The 24,462-nt window shown below is 46.5% G+C and overlaps 2 protein-coding genes across 6 annotated transcripts in view; one reads left to right on the plus strand and one right to left on the minus strand.

Moving 5' to 3' along the window:
* Positions 1-19,389, minus strand: part of SYNPO2L (synaptopodin 2 like) — a 35,528-nt gene extending 16,139 nt beyond the window's left edge. The window contains exons 1-3 of the mRNA XM_005500062.3: positions 19,061-19,389; positions 4,474-4,625; positions 1,171-1,832 (exon numbers count right to left, since the gene is read on the minus strand). Coding sequence (XP_005500119.2) covers positions 1,171-1,832; positions 4,474-4,625; positions 19,061-19,165 — 919 coding nt within the window. The 5' untranslated portion in view covers positions 19,166-19,389. The remainder of the gene's footprint in view (positions 1-1,170; positions 1,833-4,473; positions 4,626-19,060) is intronic.
* Positions 1-24,462, plus strand: part of SEC24C (SEC24 homolog C, COPII coat complex component) — a 110,894-nt gene that overhangs the window by 51,490 nt on the left and 34,942 nt on the right. For 4 of the 5 annotated variants that reach the window (XM_065068476.1, XM_065068477.1, XM_065068478.1 and 1 more), the window contains exon 1: positions 21,126-21,257. The exons of the other annotated variant lie outside the window; for it this stretch is intronic. The gene's annotated coding sequence lies outside the window, so the exon portion shown is untranslated. Of the gene's footprint in view, positions 1-21,125; positions 21,258-24,462 lie in introns of those variants that run through there. 5 annotated transcript variants of the gene reach the window in all.

Here is a 24,462-nt window from a genome sequence, read left to right on the forward strand (position 1 = left end):
TGCCCTGCCTGACAGAACCAGCCTAGATCTGAAAGTGAACTCTATAGGATCCCTTAGGCAGAATAGATAAAGGAATGTTTAGCCCAAGGAAAAGAGACACTTAAAAATTGCCTTGCAATATTATCTGGCCTGGGGAAAAATGTCTAGCATTTGGAGCACAGAATTGGAGAAAACATCAGAGCAAGCATGAGAAAGGACTACATTCTAAAAATAAAAGGGGAGAACCATCTGGGTAACAGTCCCAACAAAAACGAGTTTTTCACATTTTATGGGGCAGTGGTAGGAATTATAATGGAGAAGGCCATGGCAAGGCAAGAAGAGTGCTCCAATTGTGCTCCAATTTGGAGCACAAAAGTTAGAATTTGTGCTTTCAGTCTCATCACTTTTCTGTGTCTCTGTTTCCCATTCTGTCCCCCTGCTAAGCCTTATTTCTAGGCTCAGAAAAGTGTAAATTAGTCAGTCATAGTGCACACTGAGGTACTCATAGGAAAACAAGTTTTTGACTACCTTGTTTTTAATGTTACTGGATAGATCATGGCTGTGAAGTCAAGTAACATCTTGTTCTGACTTCATGTTTGGGTTTGAAATATTCCTCAGGTAGCAGAAACCAGGACAGGTATTCACAATTAAGGTCACTTCAGGTCCATCACCCATGTACTATACTACATTTTTCAGTACTTTATTCCACCTGGAAAGGTCTTGACTAGAGGGGTCCCACTAAAAGGAATTGTTCCAACAGATCATTTACTAGCTCCTGCCTGTCCTTGCTGGCAGCCTTCCACTGATGATACCTAAAAAGTGAGAAATTGTACCAGATCTCACCAGCTGCTACCAGACACGGACACCAAAGTGTTAAAGAAACCAATGACCTCTGTCCTGTTGTCATCACATAGAGGTGCTAGAGCATAGCTGGTTTTGTGGCTGTAGCTTCTACAAGTTATTCCCAGATTCCAGACCCTTTCTCTCATCTGTTCTTTGGACATCCTGGGTGAGCTGGACCCCACTGCCAAAGCTGCAATAGGAAGCCCCAGTCCCTGCAGGTCTGACCTGACTCTGCTTCTTCCCAAGCCAGAGGAGCTAACCCACTTGACATTTGCAGAAATGGAATTTTGGAAGGAAATCCAGCACAGGAAGAACGCGCGGGTGAGTGGCAGGGTACAGAGGACTTACTGGCCTGCTTGGCTTTCTCCGCGTATGTGGTGGTTAGGTCTTCATCAACTGGGTGCTCCACTGGACCCACCATGGGGATGAGATGGCGTTCTGCTCGGATAGCCTTGGTGGCATGGGGCAGGAGCATCGCCTCTGGAGAAGGCTCCCGTCTCTCTGTTGATGGTGGCCGCAACTGTCCCTCGCTCTCTGAGAATGGAGTGTCCGTGCGGCTGCCAGGCAGGCAGGAAATCTCCCTCTTGGCCACCCCACCAGAGCTGGCCACCTCGGGTTCCCCCTGCACAGCAGCCTCTGGCAAGCTCTCATAGCCGCTCTGCTCTGACAGGGACACCTCATCCTGAGGCGCATCCGCCTTGCTGGTGGTGCTGTCGGGCGGTGAGCGCGGGCTCTTCCTGCGAGCCCGGCGGTGCTTCTCCTGGGCCACGTTGTCAGCATCGCTGTCTGTCTCGCCATAGTAGGCCTCACTGTCCGGTGGGGAGGTGAGGCTCTCCAGGTGCCTCTGTGACCTCCGCGGCTGTGATGGCTGTGTGGTGGCTGGGGCTGCTGCGGGTTCAGGGCTGAGAAGCTGTGCCGGGGGACTGAGCGGGGATGGCGGGGAGAGCACTCGCTGCCCTGGAGAAGGGGAGCGCTGGAGCCGTGGGCCAGTCTGGTCCCCACCAACTATCCTGTGGGGAGAAGTAAAAGCAGTGAGCAAGGTCTGGCTGGTGGGGCTGAGCTGGAAGGAAACCCCTTCATGTGAGAGAGGGCTAAGGACTGAGCTGGTGTTTCAGGTGTCTTTTAAGTGGTACAGACACCTGAAGTGCAGACACCAAGGGCAGAATCACCTCTGACAGCAGCTACATGCTCTCACCCTGATTTTCTGCTTCATGACTCTCTGAAAACCGGATGTTAAATGCTTAAAAATCAGAATGCCCTGAGAGCATAAAAATCTAAAAAGCAAACTTAATCAGGTCTCCAGGCATTTATCCTGGGGAGGTGAATTCCTGCATAGCAGATATTCCCCAGGGCAGTGGGACATACCCATACAGCCTGCCGCTTCCCGGGGCGGGGGCTGAGTGGTGCCTCAGCCAGCACACTGCACCCCGCCTGCCCCATGGAGCTGTGTCAGCTCTGCAGATCCTGGCACCCCTAAGCTGCTAGTTCAGAGTGGGCTCCAATGCAGTCAGTGCTGTTTGTTTACCCTGCCCTCTATGTGGGAGTAAACAGCAAATACTTAGGAGAAAAAGGCCCAAGTGTTTTTTTGGGAATAGGACTCTGCTATCATATGGTAGGAGTCCATCCTGACATGTGCAACCTGCTCGCTGTGGGACTGCTTTGCTACCAGTGCCTGGGGTTTGATGACTTTACTTCAGTCATGCCAGCCAGCCCAATCCATGGGCTTGTAAGTGAGCTGGAAGGATGACTGGAGTAGGGGCAGGGCAGACTGGGGCTGTGAGCCCCACTGCTGGCTGCCAGAAAGAGGGAGAACAGGCTATGCTGATGAGGAAACAGTCAGCTCTGTCCTCCCACTCCTCAAGAGTGAGTCTGGATTGCAACAGCAGTTTGACTCCAAACTACACAGATGGGGTGAGGAACTTCCTCTTTCCCTTGCCAGATTCACCAGGGCTTGTTAGAGTTATAAAGGAGGTCTAAGCATTTGCCTTCTGAGCATGCATACCAGGCAGCCAGGCTGACAGCGTTGCCTCTGTGAAGCTGTGGAATTCATGACTTGGATCCCAGTTCTGAACTGTGAAATATTTATCCTCATGTCAAATGCAAACCTTTGCGGAAGCTAAGGGTAGGGCAATTTATCTGACAGTTTAATTTTTAAAAATATTTGCTATTATGAACTCTCACTGGGGAGCAAACTCAAAGCTCCCCAAACAAAACAGAACAGTCCTTCCTCTTCCTTAAATACTTGACCAGATAACTGAAAAGCATTTCTGCTTGTTAGCCAGTTTTTCTTGTTCCGCACTGTCAGGTCACAATCTCCCTCCCTGTCTCTCTCTCTTCATACACATCCCACACTGACAGACATACACATGTGACCTTGCATGCTCTGGAGTCATCCAGTTACCTCTCCTTTCTGAATAGGACTGATTGGTGTTTTCTCTGGGAACATAAATATGAAGTGGGAATAGAGACATGATCAGGAAGCAATATTCTATGAGTTCTTCACTACCCCAAGATGAAGCCAACTGTTTACGTTATTTCCAAACCATCCGATGGTGGCTCCCAGAAGGCTGTGAGAAGCCTGCCTTTGTCACTTTGCTAATTCAAAGTGTACTGATTTTGGCCCGTTGGAATTTGCCCAGGCACCTGTTGGCTGGAGATAGGCTCCAATGGGGTGAGATAAGACCTTGGCAAGGGACCAGGAGCTATTCTGGACACCCTGTGCAGGGCTAACTCATCCCACTTAATCACAGTGAGAGTATGGGGTGAGGACATCAGAAGGCACCGGCTCTTTTCCTGAAGCCAAGGGGAAGATCCTACATGCTCAGGCTTTCCTTCTCTGAGCACTGCCCACCTCTGCCCCCGGTTTACAGATGCCAGACCAGCATGGCTCTCCCTCTCCACTGCTCACAATGCTCTGTCTTTTCAGGGCTCTAAAAATCACATATCCCAGCCCCCTTCACCTAAGCTGTTTTTCCTGGGGGTGACTTCTCTTTCGGCAGTAGCATGGACTAGCTGGGACCTCACACAGCTTTGCTGCCTTCATCTTTATATGATTCATTTACATCTTGGACCTCATCCAGCATGCACTGACTTAACCTTAGCACAGGTAGAACCAGGGACTTCACTGGAACCATTTTTGTGCTTAAATTGAGCCTGGTCTCCAGTACTCTGCTGGATTGGAGACTTTGCCAGAGATATTTCTTCTGCAAAAAGGGACTGAGCCACACACCTCTGTGAAAGTCAGTTCACACCCTATTGGACTGCAATGGCCTGCTGCAGCAAATACTCAAGTAACCTTGTCTTGGCTCAGTAAATAACTGTTCTGTAAAAATGGATTTGACTACATACATCCATTTTTACAGAACAGTTATTTACCCAGAATGAACTGGAGCCTCCATCAATTGCTGAGATTAACTGCCCTGTGGCATCTGCTTCCTAAATTGCTTATTCTTCACAGCATAGCCCTCACAAAAAAACCTCTGGATGGCCGCACATTAGTCATGGGGAAGTCCTCCTAGTACACTTTGCAGTATGGAGAAACCAAAGGCTCCCTTCGTGCCTTCTTTCTGCTAGGTGTGGATAGCTGTTGTGCTGGATGAAGCTGCCCTGCTGCCTGCACTGTCACAGCACCGGCGCTTGGGAGCAGGTTACCTTTTCACGCGGATGTTGAGCATGCCATTGGAGGAGTCAATGATCTGCATGGCGCTAGCATGGGAGAGGCCAGCACATGACTTCCCGTTGATAGAAACTAGCACATCATTTTCCCACAGGCCTCCGCGGCAGGCTTTGCTTCTCTTTCGGATCTAGAAAAGCAGAAGAGAGAGGACAGGGATGAAAGGAAGAAAAACAGCTATTTCGTTCAGTTGCTTGTCTCCTGCTGGCCCTTTTATTACTCCATCCCTGACAAAATAAAATAAGACCTAAGACTACTGTGCTGCCAGGGTGGAGGAGCAGTCCTCTTGCACAAGCCCTGGCTGTGCCTTTCAGTCTCTGTATTCCTGTTAATTCCAAGAATCACTCTGATGAGCACAGGCCTGACCTGATGATCAACCCAGTTTGAGTCCTTCAGTGCAGATGAAAGACTCAAGAGCACCTACATGCTCTTCTCCTCTCATTTCCTATCTCTTAAGTTCCTTAGGAAGTCTGTGTTTCAGAGAGGGAGCAGGAGCTCTTTCCAGACTATCTCTGCACATGGCTGTGTGTCCTGTATGCCCCTACTGTGCTTCCTTGGTATGATCCCTGATGCTCACACAGAGCCCCTGCAGGTATCACCCTCTGGGAAGATGACAGAGGGAAGAGATGGTGGTTCCAAGGCACTTCCTGCTGTCAGGCATTCCTGCTTTATTGCCTTTGGCCAATATATTAATATTTCTGGACATCTGCATGAGGCCATATGGTGTCCTGTTATGTAAGTGTAAACTTGGAGTAAATCTTTAGCTTTAACAGGACCTGTGCAGGATATGCATTGCTGTATCTGAGAATGGAGTCTCGGTCTCTAGTTTCAGGCTAGTTCCTCTTATGGCCATCTTACACCAAGTGTTTCCTCTCCCATTTGTTTCATCATCCATCAGTTAAATTTCTTACTGAAACCTCCAACCCAGCCTAGCCTTTCTGTTAGGACAAGCAAGCAAGCCAAATGCCCACTCAACCCAAAACCACAGACCTCTCCCATACAGGCAAGCAATGGGATAGTCTTATATGACAGCTTGGCACCCATAATGCCCTCATTTTGCACATAAAAGAATAGCATGGCAAAAACACTAGATCAGGACAAAACGGGCTCAAGGTACTACTACCCTGGATATGTAGATGTTTCTAGAATATTTCTTCAGATCTTGCAGTTAAGTGAGAGACAAATCAGTGCAGAGCTGTTTAACAAAGCGTGCAGTGAACCACCTGTGGCAGATCCCTGCGGAGAGGTAACACACAGCAGGGCACCTTCTCCCATATCTTGCAGCCTTGCTGCTCAAGCAACCAGAGTCGGCTATCAAATCGCATGAGCTACTTTGTCGGCACTCCCACGGCAGCCCCAGGAAAGAGAAGTGGATGCAAGAGGATTGCTGCCCTGTCATTGCTCTTGCAGGTGCAGGAGTGGAGCAGGAAAGGGGAGAGCTGTAGCCCTGAGGGGGTTCAGTGGTATGGTTGGCTGGTCTCAGGGCACAGGCCCTCTGCACCCCTGTGGTGCGCTCACGGCCAGGGCTCAGCCCTGCTGGCTCGTGTCCAGCAGGCTAGAGCAGCACTCCTCCCAGGTCAGCCTGTCAGCAGGACTGAGAGGTGTTGGGGAAGAAGATGGAAAGAGGAGGGCTATGCTCTGAGTTGTTTGTGTGTTCACTGGCACTTTATCACTCTGTAACCTCTCCAGCTTGACCCCAAATTTTGCCTGCATGCTTAAAATAGGGACTGGCTCATCCCAGCTGCCACATCTATCAGCCTCTGTCATCTCAGTCCTTTATTTCTCTCCTTGTTAATATAAGCCTGGAATGAGAATGTGTGGGTCTGTAATGAACTACTGCTGAAGAACCACTTTTCTGCTGTTACAGTATAAATGCTGCTTCTTGATATCCCCTCAAGGTGTAGCTGTTAACTGAAAAGAGATAGCAGATACATTTTCTAGTGCTGCCTCCCGACGAAGCGGCTAATGTAGAGAGTTAAGAAGTTCAAGAAAGGTTAGAAGAAGAGTCTCCTCGTATTCCCCCAAAGGCCGACTGCTGGTCCATGGCCAAGTGCTTGGTGCTCAGCACTGTATGGGAACATATTTGCTGAGTATCTGTCCTAATTATGGAGAGAGGGGACTGGGGGTTAATGGCTGTCAGCAGGTGCTGAGAGCATTCCTTGCATCCCATCGTACTCCTCCATGCTCACTGAAACCAACTGGATGTGGGCTGGTGACCCCCCCAGAGCAGAGCCAGTAAGCTTCCTGCAGTCCTCCAGTCCCACAGCACTGCAGGACTTTGCAGGCAAGTGTTTGGGATTCCCGGGCAGGGCGGGTCAGGCTGAGCTCCCAACACTGCCTGCTGCCGCTGCACGCACCTTTCAGTCAGAGTGGGCTGGTGGGATGCAAGCTGCCCCACGCAGACTGAGCAACGTGAGCAGGCAATGTATTTCTTTTGTGGTTAATAAAGATGCTGGCTCTGACTTGGTCTGTGCTCAGTTTTTACCAGGGTGGCAGAAGGCCCACACAGTAAAGCAACTATAGTTACTTCAATGCTGTTGTGGAAGCCTGCAAACTAGCTTTAAAATCCAGGAGGGGACTTCTCCCCATCTCCGTTCCTCCTTGGGAAAACAGGACCAGGTCTCTTCCAGCACAGGAAGAGACCTACAGAGTCTGAAAATAGCACATAAATGTTTCTGGCTGTCAGTCTCCCACAGATTTATGTACCCCTCCCTGGAAGTTTATCAATGTGCTTCCCAGGGGTAGAGGGAAACAAACTATTCATAGCTTCTTTTTTTAATGACAAACACCTACCCCATTGCATTTGCCAGGGAGGAAAGCAAAGGGGTTAAAGGCAGAAGAGGACTGTGTAGGGAGAGAAGGAAGAAAGCGCTTCATACAGAAAGGACAGGACTTATTCCACAACTATGTCAGCAGGGTGCAATGTGTCGGTGGCTGGAGACCCTCTGGACAGAGACCAGCACAAACCTGCCAGTTTTGAAATTACTGCCAGCACAGTGCTGTGGGGACCTTTAATCACACCCCACAGACTGCATCTTGCTCACAGTGAGGGCAGCACTGAGCCTTTGAGGCCCCAGACCAGGGCAGTTGCCAGCCCCAAGGCCAGGCTTGCTGCCCACCCTGAAGGTCAGGCTGCCCTCGGGCTCAGCCACTTGCTCCCCACGTCCAAAAGATGCCCTCTCCTGGGCACCCAGTGAGCCACAGGAAGCGGCACCAACAGGGAGCTGCTCTGCGTAGGCTGCAGACAGGGTGGAAGGTGTCACCAAGGAGCTGTTCCTCAGAGGTACGAAAGGATGGGAAAAGCAGCGTTTCAAAGATAAATCCTTTCTGCTTCCTGTAGCAGATCCCTGGAGAGCTTTCTTGCACGAATGAGAGGCAGCACTGAGGAACCCTGGCAAGTGGTCGGGGTAGTCCCAGACCTGGCCCCGCGGGATCACACTGCCTGACGTCCTACCACTAACTGTGAGGACTGACCTCCTCTTTTGGGGGGGAACGCCACGAATTCTCTGAGCCTCTCATAACTACCTGCCTATTGCAATTACCACTCTGCGTCAGTGGACACACTCCCCCATGGCACACCTTGGCTCACATGGCACAAATGTCCTGTTTCGATTTCACCTGGGTTTTGGGAATCCCAGTCTCAGGGCCTTATTGATTTATGCTACTGGAAATACAAATCAGTGCAGAAAACTGGAACTATAATGTAAAGAAACACATTTACTCAGGAGACTGTCCATCTCACTGCCCTCTCAGCAGGACTTCTGTGACAGAAGAGCTCCTGTCAGAGAAGTATGGGTTTCTGTAGCACTGAGCTACATGCACATACATGCCCATGTTTTCTTTCATTACTGTGCCCTCTCATTGATCATATTGAAACAGAGAAGAGGGAAAAGACAGAAGCAGCTGAAGCAAAAGAGGAAAAGGGTGAAGGCAACAAATGAGGAGGAAATTAAGAAGAAAACTTTAGATTGGAAGGCCAGTGCTAGGAGAGGCCAGGAAGGCCAGGGCTAGGATGAGGCTTTGATGGAAGTTTCCTTGTACAGCCCTGGGGAGACAAAAGGACATGCTGATATGGGACGTGTCTCCAGGGAATCCAGCCTAGCTTTTGGGAACAGAATGCAAGAGAGGAGGGGGTCAGATGCAACTTGGCAGCATCTGTCCTTCAGTGGGGACTATATTTAGATAGTGGTATGTTGGGGGTGAACACACACTCAAGTGCTAAGAATAGAGTAATCCTGATAGTGGATAGTTTTTTAACATTCTTTTGCTCTGGCACTTATATTTTCTCTATCTCAGCTGCCCATCTCAGCACAGAGACCCAGTAAGATACCTTTGCTATGCCTTGTCTATTAAGTATGTGAATAACATCGTCATGGTACTGCCATATTTTTATTTGAAGCTATTTCACAGAAAAATATTTACTCTAATCCATTATAATTACACTAAACATTACACTTCTCTATTTAGTTCAAATAACTTCCTGACCAAACACTGTATTTGTGTTTAAGATGACTTGCCTCTTGGTAGAGTAGGTCCAGTGTCTCTGCAGGCCTACTTCATAGGTAGTCTGCACTGAAGCTTAATTAGGGAGTCTTTCTATAGAGAAAGAAGGGAGAGAACATACACTTTCTGGGATGAACACAGCAAGGGAGGCTGGGGAAAGAAGGTATCCTGAGTGACAGGACAGACTTGGGTGGCTTCTGGGCAAGGAGTTCAGAGATGAAACTTGGTAGTGGCAGAGAAAGGAGGTGCTGGCCAATCCATTGAGTACATGCAAGACTACCGTAATATGTTACCACCTAGAGTGTACTGGTGAGGGGGATATTGCTATCCTGGTGTGGGAAAAACAGAATAACTTCTTTGGTGCGCTAGACTTAATTCTGATTTGTACCAGGGGGTACAAGCTGATAAAAAACAAATGCAACTAATCAGGGATTGTTAGTTTTCTGTCTGCATTTAAACCAAGTGCCTTAAAAAGAGCATTTTGTTGTGATAATACAAGGGAGGAAAACATTCCCAAACAATCCACCTTCTTTTTCTAAGCAAAGAGTTCAGCAGAGGGCTTGTTGCTAGGAACAAGTATCTAGCTAGAGTTGGCTTCAGGTAGATAAAAAGGGGCTTTATCTCCATGGCCTTTTGTTACTTGATGGGAGATTAGCTGAAAAGTGAGTGAAGTGTAATACCAGTGACAAGGAATAATGCCACATGTACTAGAATAGATACTGAAAGTACTTGATAAGCATTTTATTCTCAACAGAGTAAACAGTGGGATATAAAGCGGTTTTTATATGAAGCAAGGATTCAGAAGGAACAAATACATTTGCCAAAAAGCAAGAGTCCCAGTGCCCACATCTAGCTGCTGGGACAAAAGGAATTGAGTGTTCAGAAGAAACATGCTTATACTTGTCCCATGTAAGTCCTTTTCTAGGGGCTCAACCTTGCTCCTTTTGACATAAAGGATTTTAGGATCGAAATCTAAGGGAATTAGAACTCATAAGCAGCTCTGGCCACCAAAATGTCTCTGTACATGGACAGGCACTGAACTGGGACAGAAGCCACAAAAGAGCCTTGAACACAGGGCAGAGTAATCCAGAGACATGGCTTCAGTCCTCCAGAACAAGGTGTTCTCAACCTTAGCACTGCATGCTGGTACTGTGCTCTAAAGGGCAGTGAGGATACGCAAGCTCTGAATAAAACCCTTACTCAGAACAGAGGACTCTTTTCAGCTGCCACCAACTGTTGAACAGCAACAGTCTTAATTATAATATGCCTCCAGAGTGTTTATGCTGAGAGAGGGCAAGCTAGAAGAAGACATACCTACTATTATTTTGATAGAAATAGGATATGATCCAAGATAAAAAAAAACACATTTGCAATAAGTTATTGTACACAGCATTAATCATACTTGTAAGCATGGGTTACTGCACCAAAACACAGCACTCCCTAGAATCGTAGAATCATTTTGGTTGGAAGAGACCCTCAGGATCATCGAGTCCAACCATAACCTAACCTAACTCTAGCACTAAACCATGTTCCTAAGAACCTCGCCTAAATGCCTTTTAAACACCTCCAGGGATGGTGACTCCACCACTTCCCTGGGCAGCCTGTTCCAATGCCTAACAACCTTTTCCGTGAATAATTTTTTTGTAATATCCAATCTAAACCTCCCCTGACACAACTTGAAGCCATTTTCTCATGTCCTATCACTTGCTACTTGGGAGAAGAGACCAACACCCTCCATGCTACAGCCTCCTTTCAGGTAGTTGTAGATCAATAAGGTCTGACTATCAGAGAGCCTCAGAACTGGTCTGAGGAGGATAAGCACCATTGTTCTGTAGCAGCAAGGACGGCATGAGCCACAGGTACAGATTAAGCAAGTACCCCACATTCACCTAAAGGATTCTGGGGGAACTTTGGTACAGAGACCTCCTGTGCCTTGCAGCATCTTTGTAGGCATCTTGTAGGTATGAACATATAAGAAAAACAGGCTCAGATGTATTCAGTATTGTACTTGCTAGCAAGCAGCAGGTAGAATAATGCCTGTAAATGAACCTGGGATCTGGACTGCAATTGCCTCCACCACTCCCAGAGCCACTGCCTGTGGGCAGCTTGCATGCAGCCATCTTGCTCAGGAGAATGGAAGAGGTTAATTGCTGAGCTTCGTTCTACTCCGTAGCAGCTGCCATCAGTGTCAGAGAGTGGTCCCAGGTACATTTAATGCACCAGGTATAGACATAGCTTGTATAGTTTCACAATAACTGCTGATAGTCCTCTGTCAAGAGATTTTTCCAGGACTCCTGCCTGCTAATGGGCAAATAGGATGTAAAGAGGAAACTGCCCAAAGCCTTAATCTCTGTAAGGAGGAAAGGGAAAGCTTTTCTAGCAGTGTCCTTCAAACAGAAGTCTTAGACAGCTTGTAGAAGCCAAAAGAATGGGGCAGCACAGCTGTGGTCACACAGCAGAGGAGAAACCATTCAGGACAGTAATGTGTGAAAGACCGGGAGCTGACATCACACTTTGTGACAGGCATCACTGCCTCGTGCCCTTTCGAGGGAAGGTGGGAAGCAAAAAAAAGAACAAACACAGAGTGAAGCGGCTTGGGCTGTGAGAAAGGAATAGTTTAACTACCAGTTAAAGATTATGTCAGAGTGAATATAGACTAGAAATCTAACAGAATTATGATTATTATAATATATTCTATATAGTATTATAAAATATAGTAATAGTAATAGTAATAGTAATAGTAATAGTAATAGTAATAGTAATAGTAATAGTAATAGTAATAGTAATAGTAATAGTAATAGTAATAGTGGGAATGGCATAACCACCGACCAAGTCCATCCATGCAGTCTGCTATCTGTACTTGTTCCAGGAGGGAGTTCCTATGTAAGGGCACTTCCCCTGCAGGTATCTTGAAGCCTCAGAGAGGCAAAAGGAATTCTGAACCAGATCATCAGCTGATACAATCAGCAGTGTTGATTTGCAATCATGATAATATGGTTTACTGTTTAAGCCATTTTCTTATTAATATAATTGTCCTGGAGGCCCTATCCCACATCCCTGCTGGGAATGAAGGGCAGAGCTCCCTTTTCAATCTCTGCACCTTGCTCACTGCTGTCCCAGTGCTGTGCAGAGTTTGCAGCTTCTCAGGCAGACAGCAGCCCTGGATTCCCGCACATTCTCCCAGCATGAGCTGACTGCTGGGTCAGCTGCTCCTTGGAAAGTTCCACCAGCACCACAGCCTGCGCTCCCTTGCTGGCAGCCACGGGTGGCACCTGCCTAAGTGCCGACAGGCCATAAAACATGTCCATGAGCGCTCGCAAAGCTGCCTGAGGCACTTCTTCCACAGCACTAGCCCCCCGAAACCAGCATTAGTGACAGCCATAGACTGGGCTGCCAGCAGTGCTTTTTTAGTTGCGACAGTAAACATTTGTTAAGACAGATAAAGGACAGCCTGCCCACTGAAAAGGGAGAGGAGGAGGAGGTGCTTGCAAATCTGGAAGCTACCAGACCTGTTTGGGTTAGAGCTAGCACCTCCAGAAGGAATAATGTCACATGAGCAAAGGAGAACAGGACAGAGCAGCCAGGCTGTGGGTCACAGGGACCAGCAGCATGGCATACAGGCAGCAAGGATATCTTGGCAGAGGAGACAAGTAGAAACAGTGAATTTTCAGCAGAGAATTGTACAGGAGACAGTGGGGATGCATGAGAAAAGAGGTAAAAAGGTGGTTGTGATGAGCTGCTCTCAAATGACAAGACAGTTATTGGTTTTAGAAGCTATAAAGTCCTGTGCCACTGCTTTCCCTAACGATTCACTCCATTGCTGCAGACTATTTGTACAGAACAGGGAACTGAAAGGAGCCTCTTGAGTTAACAGGGCCAGTCCTCCATTGTTTCACATGCCATATTGTTTAATTCAGTTCATAAACTGATCGCAAAAGGTTCTCAGTTCTTTTTCTAGATTGGAAAGTTGTTACTGAACCTCCCTGTTCATTGTTTTGTACACATTTGGTCGGTGACAAGGCTGTCCTACATTTGAACAGTGCTGTTGGTATTTGCCCAACATCTATTTCTAGACAGCAATCATATCTTTCAACCTTTTGCTAGATGAAAGAAGCTTCTCTCCTTCGCTCCTTTTCTACAGCTGCTCTGAGATTCATTTTTGTTGAAACTGGCTGGCTCCATAGGTGTTGTATATCCAGTGAATTCCCACTTGTGCATTAGACAGTAACATCAGTACCTTCACATCTCAGTTACATATGGCCACCCAAGGCTCATTTGTTTATGTTTGCCTTTTTTTCAGAGATGCATCATTTTGCCAGCTCATTATCCTCTTGTGATGCACTAATATGACCAGGTCTTTCTCCTCTACTATCAGTATTAGCTGGAAAGCCTCCAATTTCTACTTATTTCTTCAGTATTACTTGTGCACCAGACTATGCTGAAGCTACAAGTGCCTTCCATGCTTTGTGTACTCAGTAACTGGGTTTCCCTCTTCTTAAAAATTATGTCCCTAATATAGTTCCGAGTTTCTTACTTTGGTTGACTGACTTAATGCTTATGTTGTATCTTATGACTTTTCTTAGAGTAGCTATTTTACATTTTTAGTTTCAAGTGCATTCAAGTGTATTTCATGCACTTAGTGCCAAGAAATCCTCCAGAACCATGATGGTATTGTTCTCCCTTACAAAATCACAGAATAGTTGGAAGGGACCTCTCGATATCATCTAGTCCAACCCACCTGCTAAAGCAGGTTCATCTAGAACAGATCGCACAGGAATGTGTCCAGGCTGGTTTTGAATGTCTCCAGAGAAGGAGACTCCACAACCTCTCTGGGCAGCCTGTTCCAGTGCTCTGGCACACTCAAAGTAAAGAAGTTTCTCCTCATGTTTAGATGGAACCTCCTGTGCTTCAGCCTGTGCCCATTGCCCCTCATTCTATTGTTGGGCACCACCGAAAAGAGTCTGGTTCCATCCTCTTGACACCCACCCTTAAGATATTTATAAGCATAAACAAGGTCCCCTCTCAGCCTTCTCTTCTCCAGGCTCAACAGACCCAGCTCCATCAGTCTCTCCTCATAAGAAGGATTCTCCAGACCCCTAATCATCTTCATAGACCTCTGCTTGACTCCCTCCAGAAATTCCTTGTTCTTAAATTGGGGAGCCCAGAACTGGGCACTCTCTTTTCAGATTGGGAGAACCTTCTCATTATTTATAGCTTCTCCTTGCAAGGAACGCTGTACGTGTCATGGCCGTGTACTTTTCCCTCAGTCTTTCTAAAATAAAAATCTTGCCATCTATGGATCCTTTTTGTTTCTTGCTCTTATGCTGGTTTTCTTTCTTTTCTGATGATTTTGTGGCCAAAGATTTGTTTTGTCATGTTGCCATGTGCACCACAGCTACTAAGCTATATCAATGCAGCTTTATTTTGGTAAGGGGTAGTGTAAAATTCCACTATCCTTTATTTGCTTTGCTAGGTATGAGTTAAAAGATTCATTAGGAATCACAATAAGCCAAATATGAATGCACAGTAGTTCAACTGATTTTCACATTGCTGTAACTAAGAACAAAATGGAGATTTTCCTTTTTTGCGTTCTTTACTCCTTATTTTCCCCTGTATTTGTTTCTCTAGTTCTCCATATTCCAGTCCTTCCTAATTTCTGCAGAATTATTCATGTTGTCTGTTGATGTTTGATCCTGCTGTGTATCTGCCTGCTGAGCATATTAATGTCTGCTGCTCTTTCAGCTCAATCATTACTGAGTTGATATTTTAATACAACCCTAATTTAAAAATCATCTCTTCCTTCTCACTGAGGGCTCCCCAGACATGAATACATTTTCTTTTGCTTCTTCTTTTGTCTCACTGTTCTCTCTTACCATATCTGTTTTTATGTGACTGAACTGTTATGGTACCCCTTCATATACATACCAGTATGATATCCTTCATACACACATCAAACATTTTTAGCACCCAGACACTGCAAATAATTGTTTGGGTGGAACAAAATAGTTAGTATGTGCTCTTGCATGCAAGTTTAAAATGAAAGGAATAGACATCTGCAGTTACAGATCTGGAACCATATAGTCAGTCGGCATTAACACTAGCATTTCAGTCTTGCTTATCTTATTTGAGCTTTTTCCTCAATAACCACTGGGCACTGCTGGAGGAAACAATGTGTTTTTCCCTGACCCTGAGGCAGGTAGAGCTGGTTTGGCTCTGTAAGGTTATTTGAACGCAAGGTTAGTTATGTATGGCCCAAGAGCCTGTTCACAAGGTATGTAATTCCAGCATCTTCCTCTAGCATGTGTCTGAACCCATAACTCACAGGGAGTCACATGGCACAGAAGGTCGGTGGCAGCTGGATCCAACATGCGAAGATCCAGCTGTTTTTCTACTCCTTTGTTTTGGCTGGACTGAGGTTTAGAATTGATCCCTTGCTTGGTCAAATGGTTTAAACTACAGTTATGCATCCTTTCAGTCTGTAGAAAAATGGGTTCACCCCAGTTCCAACATGTTCATTTACTTGATTTAGCTGCAGCCAGCTGAATACTTTGCACTAGAAAGGGCAGTTTAAAATGCATATACTCACTGTATATTATGAGTTAGCTGCAACTTGGAAAAAAACCCAACACAATAATTGAACCCATCATTGTGAACAGCTTATGACAGAACAATCAAGTAGAGGCCCCCCAATGCAGCTGAAGAGGATAGAGAATAATGCTGGAAACATTCTAATGTCATTAAATACCATCTTGTCTGAAAAAAAAAAAAGAAAAGGAAAGCATACAACAGACCTGAAGAATTTTCAGGGGAAAAAATTTACCAAGAGCAGCAACTAGTGATTGATTTTATCATAATCTGCATATAGAGAAACAATTAAAAAATTGTGATGATGTAAACTTTAGAAAGACCTGTGACTGTGTAAATTGATCATGTAAGATGATTAATTATGCAGGACTTTGCAATACAACAAGAGTGACCCAAACAGGAAATCCCACTTTGTGCAACGTGTAGTCTTTGGAATGCCTGGCTGCTTGATGTTATCAAATCTTCACTAGGAAACCATATAAGATTCAATCAGACAAGTAAAGCACTAGCTGTTCACAAATAATTATCTGTTTATGTGCAGAGTTAAACACCAGGACTGTCAATTATTTTATACTTCACAGGGCATGCTGATAATCAAGTGGAGCGAAATAATTTCCCTCCACATCGCACTACTAGAAAATGACATGCACTGGTGAAGTTTACAACTTCCTCAGCACCACTTGCAGGAAACACAAAGGAAGTTGGAAGCAGGAGACTGAGTGACCATTAACCTAGTCTGGTCTAGCTATTCCAGCATCTTTACATAATTGCAATGTATATCATTTATATATAACTTCTTATGCTTCATCCATTTCCTCTTCCTAGGCCCAAATTAGCTGTTTCACACTCTTTTTCATCCAGAAAGATGTATATAGAAACAATTTGACTCTGCATCCAAGGGTAAGCATCTTTCCTTAGTGTTCCTACTATTACTTTTCTAGTCTAGAAGTTGAAATTGCCTAAAATAACAGCACTGGAATCCCCTGAAACACCAACTGTATCCACTCAAGTATCTCCTGGCACCTATTGGATATTCATGCCTGTATCTCCTGTCATATTTTCTCCAGATTCATCCATGTTCCTATTCTGTCCTTCCCCATTCTGTCCAAATAGGTTTTGCTGTAAGAACCAAAGCACTTGTATTTCTTTTCTGCTAAGCCAAAGTTTTCATGGTCTCATATGAACACATCTCTTTCTCCCCAAAAGTTCTGCCTTTGACAGCAATCAGCTTACTAATAGACCCTCTCATTTATCTAATCAGTCTTTCCATATACACACAACACATTCTTCACCATACTAATGAACATGGTGTTGTTATTTGACCTTACCTTTGCTAGGCAGGCTCAATCTCAGTGACACCTCCCTCTCACCACACTGCCCCGTGCTGCCCTGTGGCACTGATACCCTGGATGGAGGCCAAACAGAGCAAACTGCTCATCCACATGATTCTCAGCTCTAACAAAACAATAGAGAAACGTACCATACTGCCCTGTTCCTGAATGCTCTATCATAAGGCCACAGTCCCTGGTCAGGCTTCTTTAGTGATGGGACCATTCCCATCTTTGGCTCCTAAAATATCCAAATGGAAAGTTCTAATGATGTTAGAATTTTGGAAGATGCTTTGCAGGCAGCATTTTGGCCCAGAGTTCATCCTGCTGGTGTCAATAGCAGAATCCTAACTGCAAAAGAAGGAAGTTGATCTTTCAACTCAAGGAGCTGAAAACTGAGATTCAAACTTCTACACTCTGCATGGTAAGAGGAGGACAGTTAGGTTACTCTATGACTCCTGGAGGTTTATTCTCTTCTAAGCAGTTTATATTCAGATATGATCTTACTGGCTTTCCGGTATGGATCCATAAATCCTTTCTTTGCAGACTGTTTCAAGGGTGTTGCCTTTAAAACAGTGAGTACGTATGGTCACCTGGATGCCATTAAATTCTGGACAATAATAGCCAAAAATCATAATTATAAAATAAAAGTCCTGCTTGAAGAATTATTTATACTTTGAGCCTCAAATGGACTTGTACCAATTATATTTTCCATAATTATTTTTATGCAATATTCAAGTATTGTAAAATATACATATTTGGATTGCTAGACTTAAGATATGGCACTCAGTTCTGGGTGAGAGCTACTTCTAGTTAATACCTTTCTGGAAGTACTACTAATCCTTGAGCAATATTTCATTCTCCTTAAGGTGCATTTAGCCTGGGTAATGGCTAGTTCTTGCCACTGTTCAATCTTGAGCAGTCTTTATAGGACACTGAGTATTGCTCCCTTCTTCAGTCCCAGTTTCTTTTCTATTGGGGGGACAAACAAGAGTCAAAATAATCCTAGACACTACAGAGTTTACATGGCCACTGAAAAATCCTATTTTCCTAACAACCACTGATGCCAGACACTTGTTTCAATTACATTGATTCTTTCTCTTCAGCACCTGAAGCTCTATGAGGACACACAGAATTTGTTTTCCTGGAGAAAAATCATCTTGCTCTATGTAAGAAACATTCACTTCAGGGCCCAGCTATGGGATTCCAAACCATTTGGCAGAGGTTACAGATAAACACTCCTTGACCTAGGGTAAGGCAAATGACACAGAACATTTCATTTTAAAATTCTCTGTCAGAGGCACAGTCTACTTAAGGAAACAGAAGGAGCTGGGCGTAGCATTTTTTCATTCCTGCTGCTGGGTGCCTTCCAGTGAGACATCCTGAGATGTCATTGTATCAAGGCTAATGCAACTGTTATGAGCTTAATAAACAGGGAACTTTTTTCCTAATTTTTGTGCTCTTACTAGTCTTTATGAAAAGAGAACAGTAACAGCTGTTTTCAAAAGCAGTGCAACTCAAGGTTCATGTTTCTTCTTTTTTTATTATTTCATCTCCCATCCAAACAACTACTTTTCTTTAATTCTTGAAATGGAACCAGTATTTGCTGCTTAGAACATAAAAAATATTCACTTCAGACAGTAGTAAGAAAGTTCCACCAAGAGGAGAGATCCTAAGAAATGTGCATCTACTTTGAAAGATGGAATATAACGATTAAATGTTATTGACAGTTGAACTGAATTAAAAATACAGCTTTTGTTGCTTTCATTTGAATTATTTTTTCTCTAGCTGGATGTCTTAGACAAGTACTGAAGCTTCCATACTTGAGCCCGTTTTCCTGCACTGTCACTGTGGTTACCTCTGCTGACAACTGAGTTGTGGAGATTATTAAGTGTCTGAGCTGTACAGCCCTGCACCGAAGCAGGTCTTCACCTGACATATGTCTCCACCTCAATAGCATCTATTTCAGTACCCGCATCCTACCCCACACCCTGCTTGACCATTCCACCCAAGTTTTCCTTTTAAAATCTGCTGCCACAGCAAGGAGTTCCTGAATTCCCTAATGGTAGTGAAAGATGCCCAACTCAGTAGGGATATCTGAGTTCAGCGGAACAACTCTGCCCTCACAGTTCACATCTCGAGGTCCTACCTTTGACACCTGTAGGGGTCTTTTCTGCTCTGATCCCCCTTGCAGCCGGAAGCCCCAGGGGGCACCTCCAGACAGGGTGATGAGCATTTCTTCTTCAGCTCCCATGATTTCTGCGCTTTGAATATTTCGTCTTCCCAACTTCAAAACAGACTCCAGTTCTTAACAGGCACTATCTTCTACTCCCATCTTCACAATTCACACAATTCTCCAGTCCCCAAAAAGGCCCTCTGCTCACTTTCTCCTTCAGGTTCACACAAACACAAGAGGAGAGTTGAGACTGTCAAGCCCAGCCTTCCCTGCTCTTCTGGACTCTCAGCTGCTGCTCTGCCTATGATTAGACATTTGATTCTGCTCTTGGTAAGGGGCCAGAGTTGTCCTACACACGTGTCATGTCAATCTCACCCTCTGTGCCCCCCCACATACACCATGGATCTCTCACAGGAGCATGGCTGAAAATAGCACACCTCCTGTCTCTCCAGAGCTTTGTCTGACACTCTGGAAGCATTTCAGTAAAAAATTGATTTCCACTTCCCATTCCAAATGCAAATTTTAGAATCAGCCAGCACCCAGGATTCATTAGTATGAGTTTCAGGCAAGGACACGACACAGGCACAAACTTGTACAAGATCAGGTGATAGCACCTGACCCTGAGAAAGTGAATAAAACCAGCTTCCAAGTGGTATGGCCTCCACCTGTGTTTCTCCATGCAGATAGTGTTACTACACCATAGCACTCTCAGTCTGCCATGAAAACAAGAGGCAGACTACAGATGTAACGTGCTCTCTCTGCAGCTTGCAGCTCCCTACAGCCACTTCCAATATTAGACAGTGGAACAGCCAGGATTAGCTACACAGAGGGGATTCAAACAGTTCTCTGTGGGGCACCACATACTTAGACTCCCCAATGGCCAAGAGAATGGCTTTGCACCTGGGTCCTTCATTGTCTTCTCTTTAGGATGATGGCAGACAAGACCTCCTGGCTACCCCAAGCCACCTTGACCTCTTGGAATTATAGGGGAAATAAAGTCTATGTTATCTCTTCTGTTGCAGAGCTTGAAACATAATTTCGTGTTAAGATCCTGAGGACAAACTTCTCTCTTCCTTATTCTGTGTGTGCTCAGGTCTCAGTGACTGACAAGTAGCTCAACCAGCCTCTGTGATACCCTTGTACCATAACAAAGGATGCAGTTTTGCTACGACACCATTGCTTGGCTGACTACTCCATTGCAAATGTTGTAACGCCGCTCATCCAGCACCATTGCACGGTGCTGATGAGAGTACACCAGCACTAGGTAGTGAACAACTCTTGCACCACCATTGCATTTCTGTGCAAAACTGGCCCCTGGGTCCTCCTGTGCTGCGGTTTCACAGGCTGCTGCCAAGACATGGCACATGGTGTGAACTGTGGGGTTGTCAGGTGCAGGGACAGGAGCTGGAGTCCATGATGCCTGTGGGTCCCTTCCATCTCCTCAGGACATTCTATGATTCTCTGCCACAGCCACGCGCACCGTGGCCAGTGCAGGCCCAGGTACCGCAGCACAGCCCGGCCCTCAGCCCACCGCTGAGCCGCTCTGGCGCTGAGGCGCTGGCTCTGGGACGGTGCAAGCACCGTGAGAAGATGGCCCCGCGGCTCTGCCCCGCCCGAGCCCACAACGGCCCCGTGAGTGCTCTGCCGCCCGGCTCGGGGCTCGCCTGGACCCAGCACAAGTGCACGGCGCCTGTCGGGCAAGCGCGGCTCCGGCCTGCGCGCCCAGCCGCCGGGCGCTGGCGGAGCGGCGCTGACCGCAGGCCGGCCCGGGCTCAGGACCGGGCCCAGCTCCGCCGGCGCGTCGGGTCGGGTCGGGTCGGGTCGGGTCGGGTCGGGTCGGGTCGGGTCGGGTCGGGCCGGGCCGGGCCGGGCCGCCCCCGGCCAACCGCCGAGCCACGCGGCGGAGCGCGAGCCCTCCGGTGCAAGCTCGCGTGTCCCGTCAGGGCAGAGTCCAGCGTGCGCCCCCGCAGTGACGTCAGCGCTCGCGGCGCGCTCCCTTCCCGCCTCACGGCGCCTGCGCCGCATCCGGGCCCTGCCGGGCGGGGCGCGGCGGCCGCCGGGGGTTGGCGGGGAGTGCGGACGTGGCAGCCGGCGGGCGGGGGAGCGGCTTCCGGGGAGCGGCGGGGCCGGGAACCGGAAGCGGGCCCGGCAGGAGCGGCGGGCAGCGGCGGTGAGTGGGGCCGCGGGGTGGATCACGGGGGGATGTCGGGCCTGCCGGCGACGGCTGCGCAGGTGCCCGGTGCGGCCGGGCGGCTGGTACCGCGCCCAGCGGCTCGGCCGGGATCCGAGGCTGAGGCGCTGCCGCCTTCCCCGCCACGGAGCTGGGGCCTGGCCGCGCCCGGCCGGGTGACACGTCGATCCCGCCATGCCTACGCGCCGCGCCCGGCCTCTGCCGGGGCCCGGGTCTCACCCGGCAACGTGCCCGGGCGGGAGCGCCGCTCGCTGCCGGCGGCCGGGCCAGGCCCCGCGGGTGCCGGCCTGCAGGGCCGGGCCGGCTGGCGGCGGGACCTGATTCTGCTGGGCATGGGCTGCCCCGAGGGGAGCCGTCGGTGTCCCGGCGTGGTGCGGCGAGTCCTGGGCGCTATGAGCCGGGCCGTCGCTCCTTCCCGGAAAGCCGAGCGGTTTATATCGGCCCGGATGCGCTGTGAGGCACATAGCCCTCAGCAGCGTCCCTCATCTCTTGTAATCCGCGGATCCTTCCCCTGGCGTTTGTGTTGTGCTGCTCAAGCTTCCATTCATTGGAGGCTGGTAAAGGACGGTCGCCCTGTGCGGAGACCCGGTGACTGAGTTTGGTTTGATAGTAAAATGTAGCGATTGTCTGCCTGTGGCTTTGAAGAAGGAAGGGAATGAAGGTGGCATGGCCAAAATACAAAGGTAGTCTTAACAAAGTAGTTATGAGTAGTGGACTCTTGCTTTCCATGTAGGTGGTGCTTTCAACATGTTTGTTTTATATTGTTGGATTTTGCTTTCAATCGTTCTGAGCAATCCTCTTTGGAGTAAAAAGAAGTTTAGTTTCACTTATATTTGTTCTTGGGACGTACCTGAGTATTTTTCAGTATGTGCCTGTGGTGTTTTAGCTCTGAAATTGTCATCAGAGAGACTTTGCGAAACCATCCAAACTGGGCCTCTTTGGTCACTGTCACACTGTAGTTGAAGTTCTGTGGAAGTGGTTTCTGAAATGCAGGTGAATTGCTTACACCCACATCAGAGGTTGTTCACCCGAGTTAACATTTGTACAGAGTCATGCTAAAATACAGATTTTTCATTTTAGTGCTCAGTGTTGAAAGTTGTTGCCATAGTTCCATAAAAATATTTCTAGATCCTTTCCTATTACAGGGTTCCTTAGTCAACTTTACCGAATGCTGGAGGAGGGGATGTTAAAAGGAGAAAAATTGCCATCTGTCATTTAACATGGACTGCCTTTTTGTTGTTGTTGTTTACAAGCAGTGTAAAATCACACCGCTAGAATGGGAGGTGATTCGTTGCTGATTTTGTCCTAAAGCCTTTGCTGTTTATTAATATAAAGTTATCCCAAGTTAGAGAACTTTGACTTTAACCTTTTCTTATCCCCCTCTACTCCTCAATCCCCGTTCTTGCAGAGTAGGTGTTCTGGTTATGGGGTGGATAGAAATACATGTGGCCTAATACTCCAGAGCCTCTGCCTTTAGAGGAGCCTTACCTTCAATCATGTATATACACTGTGGAAGCATAAGCATTTCTATCTGGTTTTATGTGGAAAAGATTCTTGCTTCTGGAACTACCCTTTTCTGCTTGAAGCTGTACTGCTCAGGATTCTTTATTGCTTTAGACAGACTGTGAAGTGGAAATCTATATAAGGAATATTTTTTCTTAATATGCGGCGACATTCACTCTAGGATCTAATTTCATGGCTGAAAGCTGAGTTATAGCAGTGAATAGATGCCTAAAGGTTTATTTATTTAATGAATTGTTTGATGCTTATACCTCTTCGGCTGTTTTTTACTTCTACTGTAGGGGCTGCATTTTCTTCCTGTAACACTTATTATCAGGAGGGTCAAAAATCCAAGAAAGAATTGATGGTTGGCTAAGGAAGGGCAAGGTACAAAGAGTGGCTAAAAGTGATCAACAACAAGGTTTCCACAGAGGACAGAAGGTGGATGTTTCTTGTTCTTTAGTTTCGAAAAGCTTTATTAGCAATGAATTGTGAAGATAGAACTTGTTCTTATGTTCATTGTTAGCATAGAATGCACTGACAGACAGTATAAACTGGGCGGTATGCCTTACGTAAAGCTAATTCTGAGCTTTTTTGTTTATTGCGAGCGATGGAAATTGCGTAACGCATATTTGTGTAGAGGAAGTCAGAGTACAGAAATTCTGGATGAAAGATGGTCAGTGTTACAATGTCTGCGGAGAAATCTCATTTAGTGTTATAACGTGCTTTTTAGTCTTATTCTGTATATTCCTATTCATCCATTCTTCCTTCTGGCCTCATCTCTAAACTTTAAACTACTCTTGTAACTTTTCCTAATCGATTATACTTGTGCAAAGTTCACAGAAATGAGTCAGATGACTTCACACGTCGTAACATGTATGTGGAGGTAGCTAAGGAAGAGACAAATCTGTCCCTGTCATTTTGTTGGTGTTATATTTTCAGTGACTTTTGCCTCCACAGGGTTGCTGTCCAGAAGTGATGCCCATAACTGAGTGGTTTTGAATTGTTTTCTTAGAGCATTGTTACAAAGGTAGACATGTAAATCAGTCCCGCCAGGAGACTTCAGTTACGTTTTATACTCCTTGTTGACTTATGTAAAAACCTGGTGGGGGTTACAGGGGTTGGAATTAGTAGTAGGTTTAAGGTTAGGTCAAGACTAAGCTTTTTGCACTCAGTTTTTAACTACTTTCACTCTCTTGTAACTTGTGTGTTGTGTTGGACCTTGCCCAAGATGATGAATCAGCCTAACAAAACAGGGTTTAATGTGGCACTTGTTTAGAAGAACATAGAACTGATCACACCTTAGATGTGAACTGTATTTTTTAGGTCCTGAAACCAGAAAGATGGCTTCAGAACAGTCCAGAAAGGAGTAGGCTGCAAAACACTGCCCCAGTACCTGTTTTATCAAGAAGTTCTAGCAGTTAATCTATCCTTTCTGATAGTGTCTTCAGTGAAAATATTGTGGCTTCTGCACTTTCACTGGTATTTAGTTATAAAGCTTCATTTTGAAAACTGTGTGTCTTTTACCTCTCATGAACAGTTAAAACAGATCTTTCTGGTGGTGGCTCAAAATGCATAGATGAAAAAAGTATTAACTATGGTTTGACAAGTTGAGAATCCGCCCAGGTGGAAAGAGAGAGCCACAAAATACAGCTGAATTAGAGAGTCGGTTCCAGTAGTGCCA

The sequence above is a fragment of the Columba livia genome, chromosome 6 (genome assembly GCF_036013475.1).
Source record: "Columba livia isolate bColLiv1 breed racing homer chromosome 6, bColLiv1.pat.W.v2, whole genome shotgun sequence".
NCBI lineage: Eukaryota > Metazoa > Chordata > Aves > Columbiformes > Columbidae > Columba > Columba livia.